At 32.9% G+C, this 19001-nt stretch overlaps 1 protein-coding gene across 1 annotated transcript; it reads left to right on the plus strand.

Moving 5' to 3' along the window:
• Positions 1-8244: 8244 nt before the first annotated feature.
• On the plus strand, positions 8245-13438 carry LOC131046881 (protein DETOXIFICATION 33). Its single transcript, XM_057980690.2, has 9 exons — positions 8245-8617; positions 10375-10913; positions 11051-11137; positions 11748-11804; positions 12018-12256; positions 12415-12533; positions 12647-12733; positions 12814-12861; positions 12957-13438. The coding sequence occupies exons 1-9, from the start codon at positions 8300-8302 to the stop codon at positions 12990-12992; spliced, it is 1530 nt and encodes a 509-aa protein (XP_057836673.2). The 5' UTR covers positions 8245-8299; the 3' UTR covers positions 12993-13438.
• Positions 13439-19001: the final 5563 nt, after the last annotated feature.

The raw sequence follows: 19001 nt of genomic DNA on the forward strand, positions 1-19001 counted from the left end.
TCTTCTTTGGGACTCGAAAGAGTGCTTAAGCTCAAAGTCTTAAATTCATTGTTGTCTTATCAACCTTTCTTCAATTTCTTCTGTAACCCAAAGAGTTAACTAAGGCAATCAAAATAAATCTCGAAGTCTTTAAAATTGATTCCTAGCTTCATCTTTGATAATTCTTTTGTGAAGTAGCAATATGAAGCTCAAAGTCTTCAAGTTACTGTTTCTTTTTCCAAGATAACACAATCAAGTGCAAAGTCTTCAAAGTGAAACCTTAATTATGTATCAATTATTTTTACCTAAAATCACAAAATGAAGCACAAAGTCTTCAAAAGGATAATACAATTGTCAATTCCTAAGTTTAACAACAATCTAGTAAAGATATGACACAAAGTTCACAAGTTAACAATTGCCTCTATACTTGAATAATATTCTCTCAACACACCTTCACTTGAGTAAATAAGACTTTATAACATTTGAAAATGAAATAAGAACACTCTCACCATAAACACAAATGAATCCAACACAAAATCTGGATGCCAAAAGCTTTCTTCTTATTTCATCAAATTTGCAAAATCACAAAAGGAACACAAAGTTTCACTTTGGCAGAGTTTCGGCATATAGATTAAATATAATAGATCCCTATTGCAAAGAGAAACGTCATATTTATAGAAGAGAGGTACATCATAAAACTAGGAAATAACTATGACTAATTCAAAGAAGAGTCATAATTGGCTTTGGACTCATGCATTGCCTAAGTGCAAAAACTACATACAAAATTGACATTGAAGGTGTCAATGCCTTATTAAAAAATGCATCTACTATAAAAATAACTAAGTGTCACCAGACACTGTATTCTAATCTTGCTTCATGAAATCCTTGAATTTTTGTAATACCGCTTTCATCTGCTCTTGATCAGGTCCTTTAGTCTGACTTGTGATGACCTTGACCTGGGTGATAGAATCTCCAAGGTTCACATAACAATTCTTATGCTTTTTTAGAAGCGAGGCTAGATCATCCAGATTAATGTAGATATTTACTATCACATCAATAGAGGATAGTGAGAAAGCTTGTTTGTCAACCTCCTCACCAATCAGTAGACCGAACTCTTTTATGATGATGTCTTCATGAAGAGGCTTCTAATTTTCATCAAGAAAAGTGCAAGAAAGAGATAATACTTTCTCAATGATATCCTTCCCTTTATCATTACATTCCTTTTGAGCTTTCCTTAAATCCTTGATAAGCATTTCTAGGATATTCATTTGATGTTCCAGAATTCCCCTTTATTCAATGTACATTCCCCTTAATGGGATCACACCATTTTCAAACATAACAAGTAACTGGAAATCTTATAACTTCAACCAAGAGTCAAAGTCCTTTTCATGTACTTCTAATTCAATTGAAAATAAATTCAAAGTATTTTCTATCTCAACCATTACCTCTTCCAGACTGCATACCAAGGTAATTGTTGAACACAAGAGATGAGTCCCTTGAATCAACAATATATCCATCCATTCTCCTACTATCCTCCCATGAGAATTTATCTGTTCATCTTTTCTTACCACCTATTCATCTAATGAAGAAGTGACTAGCTCAATTACCTCTGATGACTTAGTAATTTTGATCAAAACTTTAGTCAACTGATCAAACTATTTCTTAAGTTTATCCTTTTTCACCCTTTCCTCATTGAACATGGATATAAGATGTCAAAAAGAAGATTTAGCATCCTCAATTGTACCCTAATGTGTCTATTTTCCTAACTCAATCTTGTTGATAACATAATTAGAAGGTTGAATTCTATCGAGATCTGTATCAGAAGGGGGAATATCCATATCCACATATTTATTCTTTTACTCATCTACTCTCACCATAGATAGAGTTTTGGACTTCTTCTTACCTTTGGGTTTGATAGGTACCAATTGGTTGAAGTCAAAATCATCTGGAGACATAGCTTACTTTTTTCTCTTGGGAGTGTTAGACACTAACCAAGGTGGTAATGACGAATCTCCATCAATTTTGATAGTCAAAACTTGTGTAGCCAACTCCTAGGACTGAACACTGGTAGTAACAATAGGTAGAGTTGAGATGACAACAACAAGTAGATTTGAAACAATAGGAACCTTAGGAGGAACTTGGGTTTCCATCATGAAACTATCAAATTCTTCTAACATAGAAGAAGTGACCTCAGACAAATTAGGGAGGAAAATAGTCTCAATATTGTCAGGAGGTGTATCAAGGGAAAATTGACTCGTGGAAGTGGAAGGAATAGTATGAACTTCAAGAGCCTAGGATGAAAATGACACAATTGAAACCGAAGGAATGACATCATCAATAAAAATTGAAGTAGTACCTGGGATATCACCTCATGCAGGAGGAATACCTTCACATGTCTCTTGAGAGTGGGAAGTACTTGGGATTTCAAGAAATCGCTCCTCATCAAATTCTCCTTCCTCTTGTTCTTGTTCATTCTCTAGTTCATCTTCTTCTTGAAGTTGTTCATGTCTTCATTTACTTCTTATTCCTCCTCAACTTCATCATGAACTTGAGTCTCTTGTTCTAAAGACTTGCCTTGATCTTTACCTTTTCCAACAGTGAACTTGATTTTGGGACCCTTAGGAGTTATGGGTTATTGTCTATTTTTAGTTCTTAACTCAGAAGTTTTACCTTTGGGGCTTGCAACATCCTTTTCAAATGATTCAGTTTGAAAAGGTTTCATCTATACGCCATGTAGGTTTAACCAAATAGTAGTATTATCAAGAATTTTTTGGAACCTAGCCCTTATAGAAGTGTTTTCCTTTTTGGAGCATTGTATGAGAGGCAAAGGTAATCTAGCAACTTTGTTTCTTTCATATGTAGGATCAAGAATATCACCATCTTCTTTAAGATCTTCAAGTACATCTGCAAGATCAAAGTTTTCAATCTGTTCTATTGTCAAATGATAGTAATCTATTTTTTGCACATCTTCTCCATTCCTACAATCTACCCATACATCCTCAATTTGATGGATATGAGTATAGTTATTTTTTATTCTTATTCTTTATACCTCTATTATCAAAGAACCTTTTGGGTTTGAAGAATCTCATAGTCACTCTTCTCATCTCTTCCTCCATGTTGCAAGCCTTGTAGATGGAATTGATAGAGTATCTTCATATGGCAATGGAGAGCTTTAGACCTATGCTATGAGCTCCATATTGATGCTTATGGATAGAAATCATTTGGTGAGCCATCTCCATAAGGATAATCTTATCAGATGGATATCTTGAGATCACGAATGGTTCTCTATCAAAACATCCAATTCTAATTATATATGTGAAGGTGGGAAATTGAAGGAAAATACAACCATACTCACTCACCACCTTCCATGCTTCATCTGAAACCTTTTTATTTTCAAGTTCCTTGTCAAGTAAACAAATATAGTGAGCAAATAAATTATCATTTACCCTCCTAAAATGATGTAAACTCTCTAAGAGAGTTAAGTGAGAGAAGTTATTGTAAACAAGAACTTGACTCATGTCACCTGTAGTTGATAAACCTAGAAAATGCCTCATCAAGGCAGCTACATAGACAAGTTAAGCAGTCATGTAAAATTTCAAGGTGGTAGGCACCATGGTAAATTCTTCACATCGAGCATCTGCAATTTGTTTTCCCCAGAAAGTCTTCTTATTTTTCTTGATGACATGAATGTATTGATACATCTCTTTATGATATATATTTGAAGTTGGAAGACCTTTCACTCTACTGAGAAGATTAATTAGGTCATTGACTTCCTAAATGAAGTCACTGCAGGGAAGAGTTTTTGGCCATGTAGAAATTGTAGGCCTAGGTGTTTTTAGCCAATTCTCATTCATATTCTTCCTACATTTCTTTGAATTTTTATCAAATTATGCCACTATTGACTACATATCAATATCTGCATATTGATCAATAGGAGCACATTCGAAAATTGTATTAAAGAAATTCTCATCAAGTTTGATGAGTGTCTTCCCATTTGTATCCTTCTCAGATTTGGTTGTAGAATCATATCTATTGGCAAGAGCCAATACAAACTCTGGATTTTGAGCCAACATAGGGAAAGTGACCACTAGATGAAATTCACTATTAATGGTGGGCCCCATCCTATAGGATACTAGTGGTGATTTCACCCTCTTCAAGAATTCATCAAGATCCACATGACCGATCTTAGTGTCCTTGATATTGTCAATGTTTGATGTCACTGAAGAAGAAGGAAACACTGGATGTATTTCTTGCTTTTTGAACTTCATTGATTTCTTACTCAATGAGGGTCCTGACATTTGCAATGGATACGATGTATCAATTAAAGATCATAATTTGAAATGATTAGCCTTCATAAAAATCTTCATTTAGTAGAAAAAGTTCATCGATCGATCACAAATTGATCAAAAAACATCAATTTGTATGTATGTATGTACTTTAGATTCAAATCAGACTTATAAGTTCGATTTGCACTTGAACAAGTGAAATCAAGACCAAAATGCATATCAAAATTATAAGTCCGATTTGCATTTTGTATAAAAAGCAATATCAAAAGACAATGTATTTTGGACTTATAAGTTCAAAATGCATTGTAGAATAACTCATCTAATAGTGCAAATCAAAGTTGTAACTCTGATATACACTACAAAATAAAAATGAGCAAAGTGCATATCGGAGATACAACTTCGATTTGCACTTTGTAACAAGGAAAGTCAAAGGGGGTGTCAGGTAGGAATTAAACCCCAACTGACAATCAAAAAAAGGAAGGGCAATCAAAACAAGTGTCAGGTGGGGTTTATACCCTGCACGACATTATCAAAACATCGACTAAAACAAATGTTAGTTGGGTTTGTAACCTCGACCACCATCACTGTGCAGAGTGGTTGGTGTCGGGGGTGCAAACTCACCCACCATTACTGTAAAGAAAGGAATTAAAATGGGGGTGGTAGGGGATACGACCCCAATCACCACCACAGTCATTGACTGTGGTGTGGGTCGGAGTAATATTCCCACCCAACATCAACTACGACAAGAAATAAAATAAGAAAAAATGGCACAGGTGTGTGTTTTCCACACACCATGAAATGCATCATGGTGTGTGACAGACATATAGTCCTATCACTCATTAAGAAATGCATCATTAATCATGAAATCGGGTTTGTAACCCGATGCATTTTGCAATATGTATCGGGCTTCAAATTCGGTTTCAAGCAAAAACTAGGACATGATTAAATCGAAAGGAAAAGCATAATAAATCGATACATACCTCAAATAATGAAAGGAGCTTGAGAAATCGAGCTCCACACTCCACCAACAAAGTGTCAATGAGAAGATTAAGGTCAACTTAGAAAATAAATGGGTGAAGAAACCCAATTTTAAACAAACTCCAAAATATTTATTACAAAATCGTGCATATTTAAAGTGCAAATCAGCCTTATGGGTCTAATATGCATTCAAATGACGAAAATAGTGATTACTTAAGTGTGGTGTCAAACTTAAAATACAATTTTACACTAAACAATCAAAATGTTCATGCAAAATCGGCGTTAAAACCTAATTTTGCATCAAAACAAGGAAGTTCACATTTTAAGTTAAAATTTCAAAATTTTAACTTAATGAGGTAATTCCAACACCCCAAAACGCATATTCGATGACCAGTGAGATGACCAAAATGTCTCATTTTCTTGACTATGAAGGAAAAGGGTAAATTATGAAAAACATTCATAGGGGTTATCCTATTTTCATAGAAATGAAAATGAGGACAACGGCATTATACTTTTACATATGCAAATATCTATATAACTAGACATGATCCATTCGTACTACTACTAGTCTACAAGATGACCTTTTAGTTTGGTGCTCCACAAGCTCCTTGTGGTAAAGTGCAATATGATTTGTGATGCTTGTGCTTATGGTGCAATAATTCTTCACACACACACACACACACACATATATATAAATATATATATATAGTGTCCTAAAATTGTGACCCCCACAATTTCAACCACATCTTAAGCCCTCACCTTTGCGACAACATCTTGACTAAGACCCCTCTTTGTGCTTTCATCCTGAGTCTCCTCCTATGGTGGCCCTTATGCTGCCTCAAGACCCTATCCAAGCCCCGAGATAGGGTAGGACAGGGGTGTGGCACCCCTGTCCTCCCTCTTAGGGTGGCCCTAAGACGGGTCTATTCGGCCCCTTAAGCTTAATTTTCTCTTCAAGGATTTTAATCTTTCTTTGTCGGCCTTCGATGGATGAAAATTAATCCTCTTAGGCATGTATAAAAGGAGATCCAATTCCCTCATTCAATATAAGGACAAAATACATGAATAGGTGAAATACATTAGATATACTCAAGCGAAAGGTCTTCATCAAGCGTTCAAGGCTTCAAGCATCCACCAAGTTCTCTTCTTCATGTGTCTTCTTCATTCATCCATTGGAGCAACATTACAATATTCATTTGCAAGCATGTGTGTGTGTTAGGGTTTTGTCATGTTACATGCCATTTCATACAACATTTGTGATTACATTCAAGAAGCAAAGCAATCATCGTCATCAATTGCAGATCTACAAGGTATACATTTCCTACATTTACATTTAAGTATTTACAATTACTTTCTTTCAAGGTTGATTCCTCAACCAGGGTTTGACTGAGGCAAACCCCTATCCACAACCCTTCTTCCCTTTTTTTGTGTGTGTAGGTTGTAAGTGCACAACTGTAATTGCAGGATTGGACTCCATTTATAGTGACGGAAAAACCCTTTTCGGCGCGTGAATTTTTTGAAGGACCGTGTGCACTTTCAACACGGTCCCGATGACTTTTCTCCAAATTTGTAGGGCGGATCCATATCAGTCTAAATATCTCAGATCCGAAATTACAGTGCGATCTCGAACTAGTAGCTCCTTATTTCATTCATTTTATCTCCCTTTTCTGCATAGTCAACAAGTCAACATATCTATTTACAAAAGAGGGCAAATCACTTTCCAACCCTTGCAATCCACTTGGAATTCATATCCGTGTTCTCCTTGGATTTGGATCTAGTGGATTCAAGTCCCTCTTTTGAATGTAAAGTTTCTCCCAAGTGAAAATTATCCTAGTGACTTCATTTCTCTCTCCCAGGTGGAGAGCTACTAGTGTTCAATTTTCCACTTTACAATATATACATACATACATAGTGTGTGTCTATGTGTCTACACACACATACTCAATGAGAGTCGACATGTATGAACGTGCAAATTTCATGAGCACACAAATAAATTCTTTTCCTACCAATTAAATAGTGAATTCAATCATTTCACATTTATAATGGTTATGGAGTTTTTCATTTAACATGGAGACAACCTTCTTGGCTCTAGATAATGTTGTTTGGGAGTCCTTGACCCTCATTTCCTATTCAGTGGAGAGTACAGTCATTTAAGCAACTATTCTAGTTCTAGAGTAAAGCCCAAATTTTTTAGACCTAGATCCATTATTTTATCAATCCCTAAACCAAAACCTTTTTTATTGGCACGTAGTTTTGTTAGGGATTGTCTCATATCCTTCACATATTCAACTATATTTGACATGATTTTTGAAAGATAGAAATTCAGCTACCTTTCCCAATTTCTCTATTGATTGGCATGAAATAATTGATTGACATGTAATAATATTTTGTCAACTATATTTGACACGATTTTTGAAAGATAGAAATTCAACTACTTTTCCCAATTTCTCTATTGATTGGCATGAAATAATTGATTGACATGTAATAATATTTTGTCAACTATATTTGACATGATTTTTGAAAGATAGAAATTCAACTACTTTTCTCAATTTCTCTATTGATTGGCATGTAATAATTGATTGACATGTAATAATATTTTGTACAAGTGATAATCTAGACTCTTATTCGTTATATATATATATACGTTATCCAGAAAATTAGCTAGAAAGTTTAATAATCTTCACGTTTATAATGCTATGGACTTTTCCATTTCGACATGGAGACAACTGTGTCATGAAAGGTAAGATGTAGACGTATCTGTCTCTATTTAGTGTAGACAAAATATTTGTATTTTTTTCTGATCACTTACGTGAAAAGTTTAGATTTTATACAAAATTTCTAGATTCTTGGATGTTGACGTACTTTGGAATTAATGGATTGCGTCTCGAATTAGAACTATGCTCTTGTTTTATATAATACGGAGTCAACTCAACAGTCACGTAGATCTGGACTAGCGGATATCTGCCTTTCAAAACGAAGACCACAGACAACAAAAAAATATATTAAATTTAATCTGAACATGCATTAAGGTTGCATAATTCTCTCTGGTTGTAAATATGGCTGATGATCTTAGTTCATCATTGTTGAAGGAAGAGGAGCAAGATAATGATATTAGTAACCATGAAGTTACTAACAGAGAGAATTTAAGGTTAACAGATTTGGATAGTATTGTTAGCTTTCAACAGCTGATAAAAGAAAGTTGGAGAGAATCAAAGAAGCTGTGGAGAATTGCAGGGCCTGCTATTTTCATCAGAGTATGTTCACATTCAATGCTATTAATCACAACAATATGTGCAGGCCACTTGGGTGTTGTGGAATTGGCAGCTCTGGCAATTCAAGGCAATGTTATTGGACTCCTGGCTTTTGGACTCATGGTCAGTGCAATCTTTCCTTGCCTTCTTTCTGTATAAAATCTAATGCAATTTAAATAATAGTTTACAGTCATTATTCTTCATCTGAGTTAGAGCAGAGTAAGTACAGTGAGGAGATTAAATTATTAAAAAGCAAGCGAAAGGTCGTAGGATCGAATCTCCCTTGTTTATTTTCTTAAAAAATCTTGTACTTGTCATAGTTGCCAGAGACCAGGATCATATGTTTTGTATTTATATTAATTAAAAAGACCAAATTTAATTTTATAAAAAGGAAGTAATTGTTTTTTATTTACTTTTAGTTTTTTAATTAAAAATTATTTGATAATTTTTATTTATTTTTAACCTTATCTATTTGTTTATTTAGACCGAGAAAAATATGAAAATATATTCGTAGCTGTGAACAGGTGCTGATCACGTATATGTGGAGGACGATACTCTGACGGTGGTCAATTAAAATATCATCGTTATCCAAAAGTCCTTAGGCTTTCCATTAGTTAGTGAGATTTATTTATCCTTTAGGTCTGACAAAGTCGATGGATGATAAAGCAATGGACTGGATTCACAAAATTTGGAGTGGGCTCGGTCTAAGGAGTTGCAACTAATTGGTTGGATGGAAGGTCAGAAACAGATATTGATGTTCCTTGTGGGATTTGTCCTGCCTAAGTCTGTCCTTGGAGATTTATTTATTTATTTATATGGAAACAAGTAAGAATATATAGGGAAAAGGATTCAGTAATTGAGCATTGTTATTGTTGATGATGATATAACTATTAGATTTATACAATCATTAGATTTATAGAATCTATAGGAGGTGGTCAAGTCATGTCACAAATCCGATCACTACGCTGCATAACATAAGGAGACCGAGGGCACACACCTTGCAGCAGCTTTTTTTGTTGTTGTTTTGGACACCTTGGCAAAAAGCATGCTGATGTGGCCCTAAAACCTTAGTTATAAGCAGAAAACTTGCCAAGTAAGCTGCTGTAAAAAATTGGGAGTGATTTGAAATTTTCATGTAAGATTTTGAAAAGCGCGAAGTTAGGGTGTCTCCCTCTAGATGTCAATGTGTCTATCTTTATATAACAGTTTATAACAATTTGAGTAAATACACATTTAAATTTGAATTTTGGTGGCTGACATTTTATCACATACCATACCATCATCTTCACCAATTATACTTAAATGTTTTGACCAAAGAAAAATTTTCCTGTTCACACTCGGTCTTACATCAATGTTCAACATTTGTTGTATCTCAATTAAATATTAGTTTAATCTTACACATCGTAATATGTGACCAGTTTTCCTAAGCAAACATATTTGAAGTGGATGGTTCTATTGTAGATATTGGAAAGTAAGTCCCATTTCTTCAAGCTTGTTTGCATCTTGGAAGCTGCAAAAATCCTGATTCGGTTCTCAACTCATGAGTTTGAAGACCAACATAGAATGTGGACAGAATATGAAAATCTGTGTTTTATTAGAAAAGTCACGAATAGCTAAAATGTAACCTTTTCAACAAGTTGGAATTACCGGTTTGTTGATTGTTTGTCAGCTAATTCTTGCGGCTACATCATTGAATGAAAAATCGCAAAATGTTTCACTTTGACCCTCCAAAGAGTCGGACAATTATTCTTACCTTCAAAAGAAATTCTACGTAGTTCAAGACAACACAGTGCATTTATGTTTGACTTCTTAGCAATACTCAAAATCATTTTCTTTTGACAGAATCCCTCATGTTAAAGTTTTAACTGGTTTCTATGCAGTTGGGAATGGGCAGTGCATTAGAAACCCTCTGTGGTCAGGCCGTTGGAGCACGAAAACTTCAAATGCTTGGAGTGTATTTGCAGCGTTCATGGTTAATATTGATGGGTACAGGAGTTCTTTTGAGTCCTATTTACATCTTTGCCACCCCAATTCTTAAGCTGTTGGGACAGGAGGATGACATAGCTGATCTAACTGGAGAATTTGCACTTTGGATGCTACCACAGTTGTTTCTCTATGGATTAAATTTCCCAATGCAAAAGTTTCTTCAGGCACAGAGCAAACTCATGGTCATGGTTTGGATTGCCTTAGTTGCATTGATAATCCATGCCATTCTGAGTTGGTTGTTAATGTTCGAAGCAGGTTTGGGATTGGTTGGAGCAGCTATTACAATAATTTTTTCATGGTTTTTTATCGATATAAGTCAATTTTTGTATATAGTTTACTTTTGTCAAGATGCTTGGAAAGGATTCTCCTGGCTTACTTTTCGTGATCTATGGCCTTTTATTCGACTTTCAGTGGCTTCGGGTGTTATGCTATGGTTAGTAGCACAGTGGTTGTCTGTTCTGAACTCAATTTCTCTTTAAAACCTTAACTAGGAGCTGACAAAACAATATCTCTAACGAAGTGAATCAATCTGTGTTAGTCGTATTCATTTCTGGTTGTTGGTATTTTCAGTCTGGAGATCTGGTATATGATGTCACTGATTGTTATGACGGGTCATTTGAAAAATGCAACAATTGAAGTCGATGCGCTATCTATCTGGTAAGAACCACCTCCACAAGTCTATTTCAAAAATCCAACTTTTGTCATAAATGCAACTTATCTAGTAGCATAGCTGTAAGTGTTGGAATGTGAAGTTCAAATTGGATTCTTATCTAGATATGGTTGAGTCATCTTGAATACTCATCTAGATGTGGCTGAGTTATCATGATTATCATCTAGTGTGCGGATAGGCATTAGATGACAGTCTTTAAGTGTCCTGCCAGAGATGCAAAATTTTTTGTCTTACTATAAATAGAAAGTTTTGTTAGCAGATTTACTATAAATAGTAATTTCAACATTTGTTATACATATAGTTGTGCGAATCATGCGTACTATATATAGTAAGTTGTTTTCAATTAGGACTCTCCAACTCAATTGCTTATGTTTTGATGTACAGTTTTGAGATTGTTGTGATATTATAAAAATTCTTGAGAATCAATAAGTAAGATATTTGCCCGTGATTTTTTATTGATATAATTTTACCAGATTTTTCCATGTAAAATTAGTGTGTTATACAATTTTGTTCTTGTTATTTTTCTTACCATAAGCCTATCTATGTATGGCTGTTTAATGTACCCCTCTTGATAGTTTCTATCTGTTCCTTTTACAGTATGAATTTGAATGGATTGGAAGTCATGATCTTCGTCGGTTTCAATGCAGCCATTAGGTATGAATTTTTTATATACTACTATAATATTTTATATTCGTTTTGGTTTCTTTTAAAGTTAGATCTATTAGCCCCGTACTAGACCATATAACCAAGGGAGAAAGAGATTACTTGAACAAATAAACAAACTATTTTTTTAACTTTTTAGTGGTGGCTTCATCATATCTTTGATAAACTTACATGCACTGCTTGGTTTGTATTCAATCTATGCAGTGTAAGAGTATCGAATGAACTGGGAGCTGGTCATCCCAAAGCTGCAAAATTTTCTGTCCTGGTGGTTGTTGTAACATCATTATCAATTGGCCTTATATGTATGGCCATCATTCTTGCAACCAAAAATGATTTTGCTGCACTATTCACGAGTAGTAAAGTGGTCATAGAAACAGTGTCCAATATGGCAATGTTACTTGGAGTAACGATGGTTTTAAATAGTGTACAACCAGTTCTATCAGGTAGATTGTAAATACTAATTTACAATTCTTGGTTTACATAGCTGTAGTACTGGGAGCTGTGCAATTGATACCATATAATCGATGACCTCTTCGATTATGGGTTCATACTGTTGTTTCATAATTTTTCAAGCCTCTTTTTCTGGTTGCAAACAACTCAGGTGTGGCCGTAGGCGGAGGTTGGCAACGTCTGATAGCCTATGTAAACATAGGGTGCTACTATGTTGTTGGATTACCCCTTGGTCTTCTTATGGGATATAAGTTCGACCTTGGAGCGAAGGTAGATTTAGCCTCTTCCTGTTTAGAATGCAAATTTTTAATTCCTCATTGTTATATGTCCATTACCAATAAGTATATAGGGCTTCTGAATTTGATCTTTGTATCTTGAAACAGGGCATTTGGACGGGTATGATTTGTGGAACAGCCCTCCAGACTCTTATTTTATTGTTAATCACATATTTCACTAATTGGAACCGAGAGGTAAAGTATCATATTTCTGCAGAGGTTGTTGGGGTCATGATCTAATTATTGTGGTGACTAATTTTTCTTTGGTAGTGCAGGCTGCTCAAGCTGAGGATCGTATCAGGGTATGGGGAGGATCATTGAAAGTGAGTGAGTGCATGTTAGATAGATTGTTTAGCACAAGTCAAGTGAACTAGAGTTTTATCATATTCTGATTGATCCTGTTAAATTTGAGTTGCAGGGGAACGAGAATGTTGAATATGAGAACATCCATTAAAAAATCTAGAAGACCATTTGCGAAATCTTTTGATAAATGTCGTCATGGAAAAATAATTGTTCTAAAGATAATATCTAGAAGATCATCTTCTGTGAAGAAGAAAACCTCCAAATATTTGAACTGCAGGTACAAATCTAGTGGATTGACACACGACATGCTCAACTAGATGGTCTATCGTTAGGCTGATTGATGGTTCAGTAATTTCAAATACTAGAAATTTTTGGTGAACAGGCTATACCATCAATCTAATTTCGTAGAAATACTGTATAATTTATAAGTGAAAATATGTTGCGAATTCAATTCAGTATTCAGGTACATACCTAGTAATATAATATAGATGGAAAGAAACTAATCATAAAAGAGATGCTAACTATAACACAAAATATATGTTGAAATTTTTTTATGAGAGAAAACTCTACCCAATGAAATTCAAATCTTGTATACATCTTTCAAAAGAGCTACACCAGTGCAATTTCTCTCTTTCAAATTTTGCAGCTCTTTGTTACTTCTACAATACTCTAAGCTTTAATTTATAGTCAAAAGTAACACTAGAACTTTTGGATTCAAATTAAAAGTGAAATAGTCTCATGCAAAATATACTCCATGCCATGTGTCTAGAAGTTACAAGCATTTTTGAGAAGCTTTAAGAATTTTCTCGGAAGTTGGACATCCAAGATCACTAGAGAACAATAATAACTCTTTGAAAGACAAAATAACAACTCTCTGCATAGAAAAAGTCAATCAATTCTTACACATAATTAAGATTTTTTTATACTTCTTTTACAATTTCATAATGATTCCTATACCACTATAAATAGTGAGATTCTCTTTCTCTTTATGTTAATTATTCAAAGGTGTTTTCATTTGTCAAATTAAGCTTCCAACATAATGGACCACCTTGAAAATAAACATCTAAGTTCTTAGAAAAATATATAATTGCAAATCCAAGTTTTCTTTCCATTGATTTTTGGAGTCAAATTAAACAATAACAAGCTATTAAATTATTAATGGAAAGATACAAAGTCATAGGATTGCAAGATTGATATCGCCAATCATAACATTCTTCCACTGTTATTCAAATTACAATGACATAATAGAAAATAAAATTAAACATATGCAGGTAAACACATGTATATTGCTTACTTCTTGTATATGTATTCTATTCACTTTCATGTACAACTTGCATAATTAACATCCAATGATTTTGGTTTTAGGATAGAAAGGTCCATGACATTACTACATTGAGATAAATTTATAGTCATTGGCTTAGTGATAGAATTTTTAACATTCTTCACAATATCCACTTTCTATAACACGACTCTAACATCCTTGACCATTTCTTGAATAAAAATATTATAAATCAATTTTATTAATGGAAATGTGATACATTAGATTTTTAGATAAAATAATGGTAATTTGTTTATCACATCCAATCCTTAATTGTTTACCAAGAAGTCAATTTATTTAAACACAATCTTTGTCAGTGCACTACCTCTTTATAAACATGATGATAACTTGTGGTTTGTTCATCCAACTAAATACTCCCCTTAAAATATTAAAGATGTAGCTAATTATGGGCCTTCTATTTTAAAGATCACTTGCAAATAAATCATCCTACCCATGTAATTCTTTCACACCTACAAGACACTTTCCACTTAATTCTTCTCTTCTTCTATTCCTTTCCCCTTGGCAAGATAATTCCCTACAACTTTAATCATCCAATCCTTGGAGCAAATTGCAAACACTTTCTTCAGCATTGCTATTCTTGATTATTGCATTTTAACATAATTAAAATTTTCACTTTATAGAGATTATATCACTTTTGAGAGATCGAAAAAATGGCACCCAAATCTGCTCTTTCATTTCACTCCAATTGTCTTTTGAAATTTAACTATAGGTGCTTAAAATTCATCATTAAACACTTACAAATATGGAAATTAAGGTTTACACACAATATCTAATTCATTTCTACATATATCTATCTAAAAAATTAATAAAATCATAAAACAATCCATGCTCATTTGAAAATTGAAGATTCATTAATTATTTTCTCAAAATTCACTAGCTTTTCCCTCTATTTTAAACACATGGATTGAAATAATTAGAATAGAATAGAATATTAAAGGTCACTTTCCTTGTTAAGATTCCCCTAGGCATTGAAATTGAGTAAATTAATTAAACTTCAATTTATAATATTCCAATGTACCCCTTCAATTTTTGAAACATTGAAATCGTGCTATACAATAATTTTAAAATCACATTAGACATCATGTTTTTGTTTTTCTTTAAATATAAGCCAAGGCTTGATAAAATAAATATTTTATCGTTCAACCTTTAAAGTATTCTCTTGAATCTCTAACCTACACCAAAAATACAAAAATTAAACATAAAAAAGAAAATATTTTTTGGCGATATAGGATTTCTTGATTTAGCATGCTCCTCCATCAAACATGTCAACTAATAATTTTTTCAGCATTGGCTCACGTAGTGGGTTTAAGTGACTAAATAACCCTTCTATAATGATAACATTTTTTAACATACAACAATTCTTTTGGAATAATGATTAGATAGCTTCTCCATCCTCATTTTCTAGCATTTTCTTGGAACTCTTCACATCTTCCTCTAATTTTTTTTAACCAAATCCTCTTTCACTTTTGAACTTATGTCTACCATATACCAACCTCCTCCTCCAAATACACCGTTCCCTCTTATATTTTTTTGTAAAATTCAATGCATCATAATCCATCCACCTCACAAAAAATCTTCTTCACCTAAAATCAAATCTTAATAAATTTTATTAAAAAATAATTATTTCTTGTTTTATACCGACATACACTACTTCATTAATATAATTTTAAAATTAATAACTATTTAACACTTTTCTTGTTCACATTCTTCTACACCTACAAACACTTTACATACAACCATTAAAATGACACTTTTCTTTACCTCAATAATACTATCTTCATTATACACCTTATCACCCACCATTTATTTCATCTCTTTGACAGCAATATTAATTTTATAAGGTTTAGTTCTAAAAATAACACATTACCTCTATAACCCCTACTTTCTTAGCTATGTACTCCATCTTTATGCCCTAAAAAAAAATTCAGTTGCAACCTCTTCTCTTTTATCATTTTGTTCTATCATCTATGTTTCGATAAATCTTTCTATTTTTCTCATTTTCTCTTTCAATAGTATATTTTATGCATCCTCGTCAATTGTATTATCAGGTGTAGGACTCTCAAAGTTCATTGTTGTATCCTCATCCTTCTTTTTTATCTTCTACTTCTCATCCATTTATTGAAAACAAAACATCATTAGATTAAGTAACATCTACACCATTAGATTTCCCTTTTTATTTTTTTTCTACGTCTTTTGTCACCTACACGCTTTCTTCTTTCATTATGTCATCTAAATGCAATTATTTATAATACTCAAACACATCAGAACAACTCTATTTTGCATAGCAACAAATATTTCCAATCTCAAATTTATTTTCATCACCATCTCAAGGATTTTGTTTAGATTTGATATTGCTTTTATAGTTTCCCATTTAGTTGATCTCTTCAAAATAATCTTGATCATTTTTCTAAACATATCGTCATTCTTAGCTAGTAACTATAGGAAACTTCCAACAACCAACCTTTTACCGAAACAAGATTCCCAAATTAACAAATCATTATAAAGAGCTTGCATACCTTCACTAAAGCATACAAATTATGACATTCAATAAATTGCACACATCCTCTACCCAACAATGAATTTGGAAGATGTAATCTCAAAACCTCATCTACTAGCTTTCCATTGTAAAGGAAGTTAAGACATCTTCTACCCAACTTTACCTTTTTTGATGAACAACCCAAAATAGTAACACAAAATAAATCTTAATAATCATGACTCATCAAACCTTACCTCTTTATAATTATAGGAAACAATTTCTTTTAACCCACAACTAGATATTTTTAAGATCTTTTTTAAATCACAAAAAGAACCTCAAATATGAAACAATTATCCTCACATACATTTAACTATAAAAATTTCTCTAATACCAATTGATGCAATCAATATTGGGAGGTCATATCAAACTGTCCAATATTGTAGCCTTAACAAATCCTCTAACCCACTCTTGCACATATATTATAGAAAATATATAAATTGCAAAAAAAAATGGAATCACAAATTTGTTTAAACTCTAAAATGTATTTCTATTCAATAAATCATTTACATACATTTGTGATTCTATAGGAACACAAAATTCAAAAAATTTAAGGATTTTAGGCACTTCATGCCATCAAATCTTCAAACCCTTATGTCTTTAATTTTTATGTAGTTGCACTCCTATTTCTTTTCCATTCATCCTTCTGATATCATAGTTTCCTTCCTTGAACATCTACAACACACTTATAATGCAATTGTTCTCTTCCTCTAGTCTTCTCCTACTAGAAATCTAATTTCCTACAATTTTCCTCATTTAGTCCTTGGAGCAACCTGCAAATACTTTCTTTAACCTTTTTTGTTGATTTTTTTCTTTTAATTATATTAAATTTTGAATTTTATATATATTTGAAAACTTTTGAGACACCAAAAAGAGACACCCAAATCTACACTTTCATTTTCTTCTAATTGTCTCTTGAAATTCCTTTCTATATGTTTAAAATCCACCATTAAATGCTTTCAAATATGGAACTCAATATTGTTGCACCATATCAAATGCCTTTCTACTGTAGAATTATTTTAAAAATGAATGAAAGCATAAACCATTTCATGCTCATTTGGAAATTGAAGGGTCATTAATTATTTTATCAAAAATCACTAGTTTTTCTCTCTATTTTAGGCACCTAGATTGAAAGAATGGGACAAGTATAGAATTTTAAAGATAAATTACCTTATGAACACTCCTCTAAGCATCTAAATTAAGTTAATTAATTATTTTATAGTTTATAATATTCCAACGGATCCCTTCAACCCTTGAAACTTTAAAATTGTGCAATATAATAATTTTAAAATTACATTAAACACCTTGTTTTCCCCTTATTTTTAAGATGAAATCCAAGGATTGATAATTAAATATTTTATCCTTTAACTCTCTAACAATATCTTGAATCTCTAACCTACACCGAAAGTGAAAAACGTGAACATAAAAGGGATTTTTTTCTTTATTATGATGTAGGATTTCTTGTGAGCTTGGATTCTCCTACACCATATTCGTATGCCTCTTTCATATTTCATAATTTTATCATGCTCAACTCATCTTGAATATTTAGTACAATTCCATTAACATGTCGAGCTACCTCTTCATGGTCTAATTTATTATGCCTTGGTCTTATTGAAAAATTATAAAAAATGTTCTATATATAAACCTTCACGTTCAACTCTCTTAACCTTAAATTTTTCAATTTCTAGAGAATTTTATGTTGAAAATCACTAGGTGGAAACTTAACCTTCATATTTCTCATCATTTTATCCCATCAAGTGATCTTATCCCTACCAGCTCTCCTTATATTGGAATGAACCTCCTTCCACCAAAGTGTTGCATGACCTTTTAATTTTATCAAAGAAACCTTCACTCTTCCGGGGTCCTCAACTTTATCATATTCAAAGTATTCCTCCATTTCTATTATCCAATTTATTATCTCATATAGTTCTAGATTTCCTATGAAGCTTGTTAAATCGACCCTTCTTCCTTTCCCAATGTTGGAGATACCCCTTATTAGCCTTCTTTCTCTTGCATCCATATCTATATTTAAATTTTCACCTTCTTGTCCTACTACATCTAGTCATGTTATTTATCATCTTCACTTTCAATATCTTCATGTGTTTTTTATTTTCTCATTCCACCTTCTATTATATCCATTTTTGCTTCCTCTCCCCTTAGAGACTACACTATCTCATTTATCCTTCTTGCTACTATTGCTATTGCAACCTTTGTCATCCTTCTTCTTGGTGGTATCCTACTACCTAAAATCTATTTTATTTCTTTTTTCTTCTTATTATAGTCCTTTT

The sequence above is a fragment of the Cryptomeria japonica genome, chromosome 8 (assembly GCF_030272615.1).
Source record: "Cryptomeria japonica chromosome 8, Sugi_1.0, whole genome shotgun sequence".
Classification (NCBI taxonomy): Eukaryota; Viridiplantae; Streptophyta; class Pinopsida; order Cupressales; family Cupressaceae; genus Cryptomeria; species Cryptomeria japonica.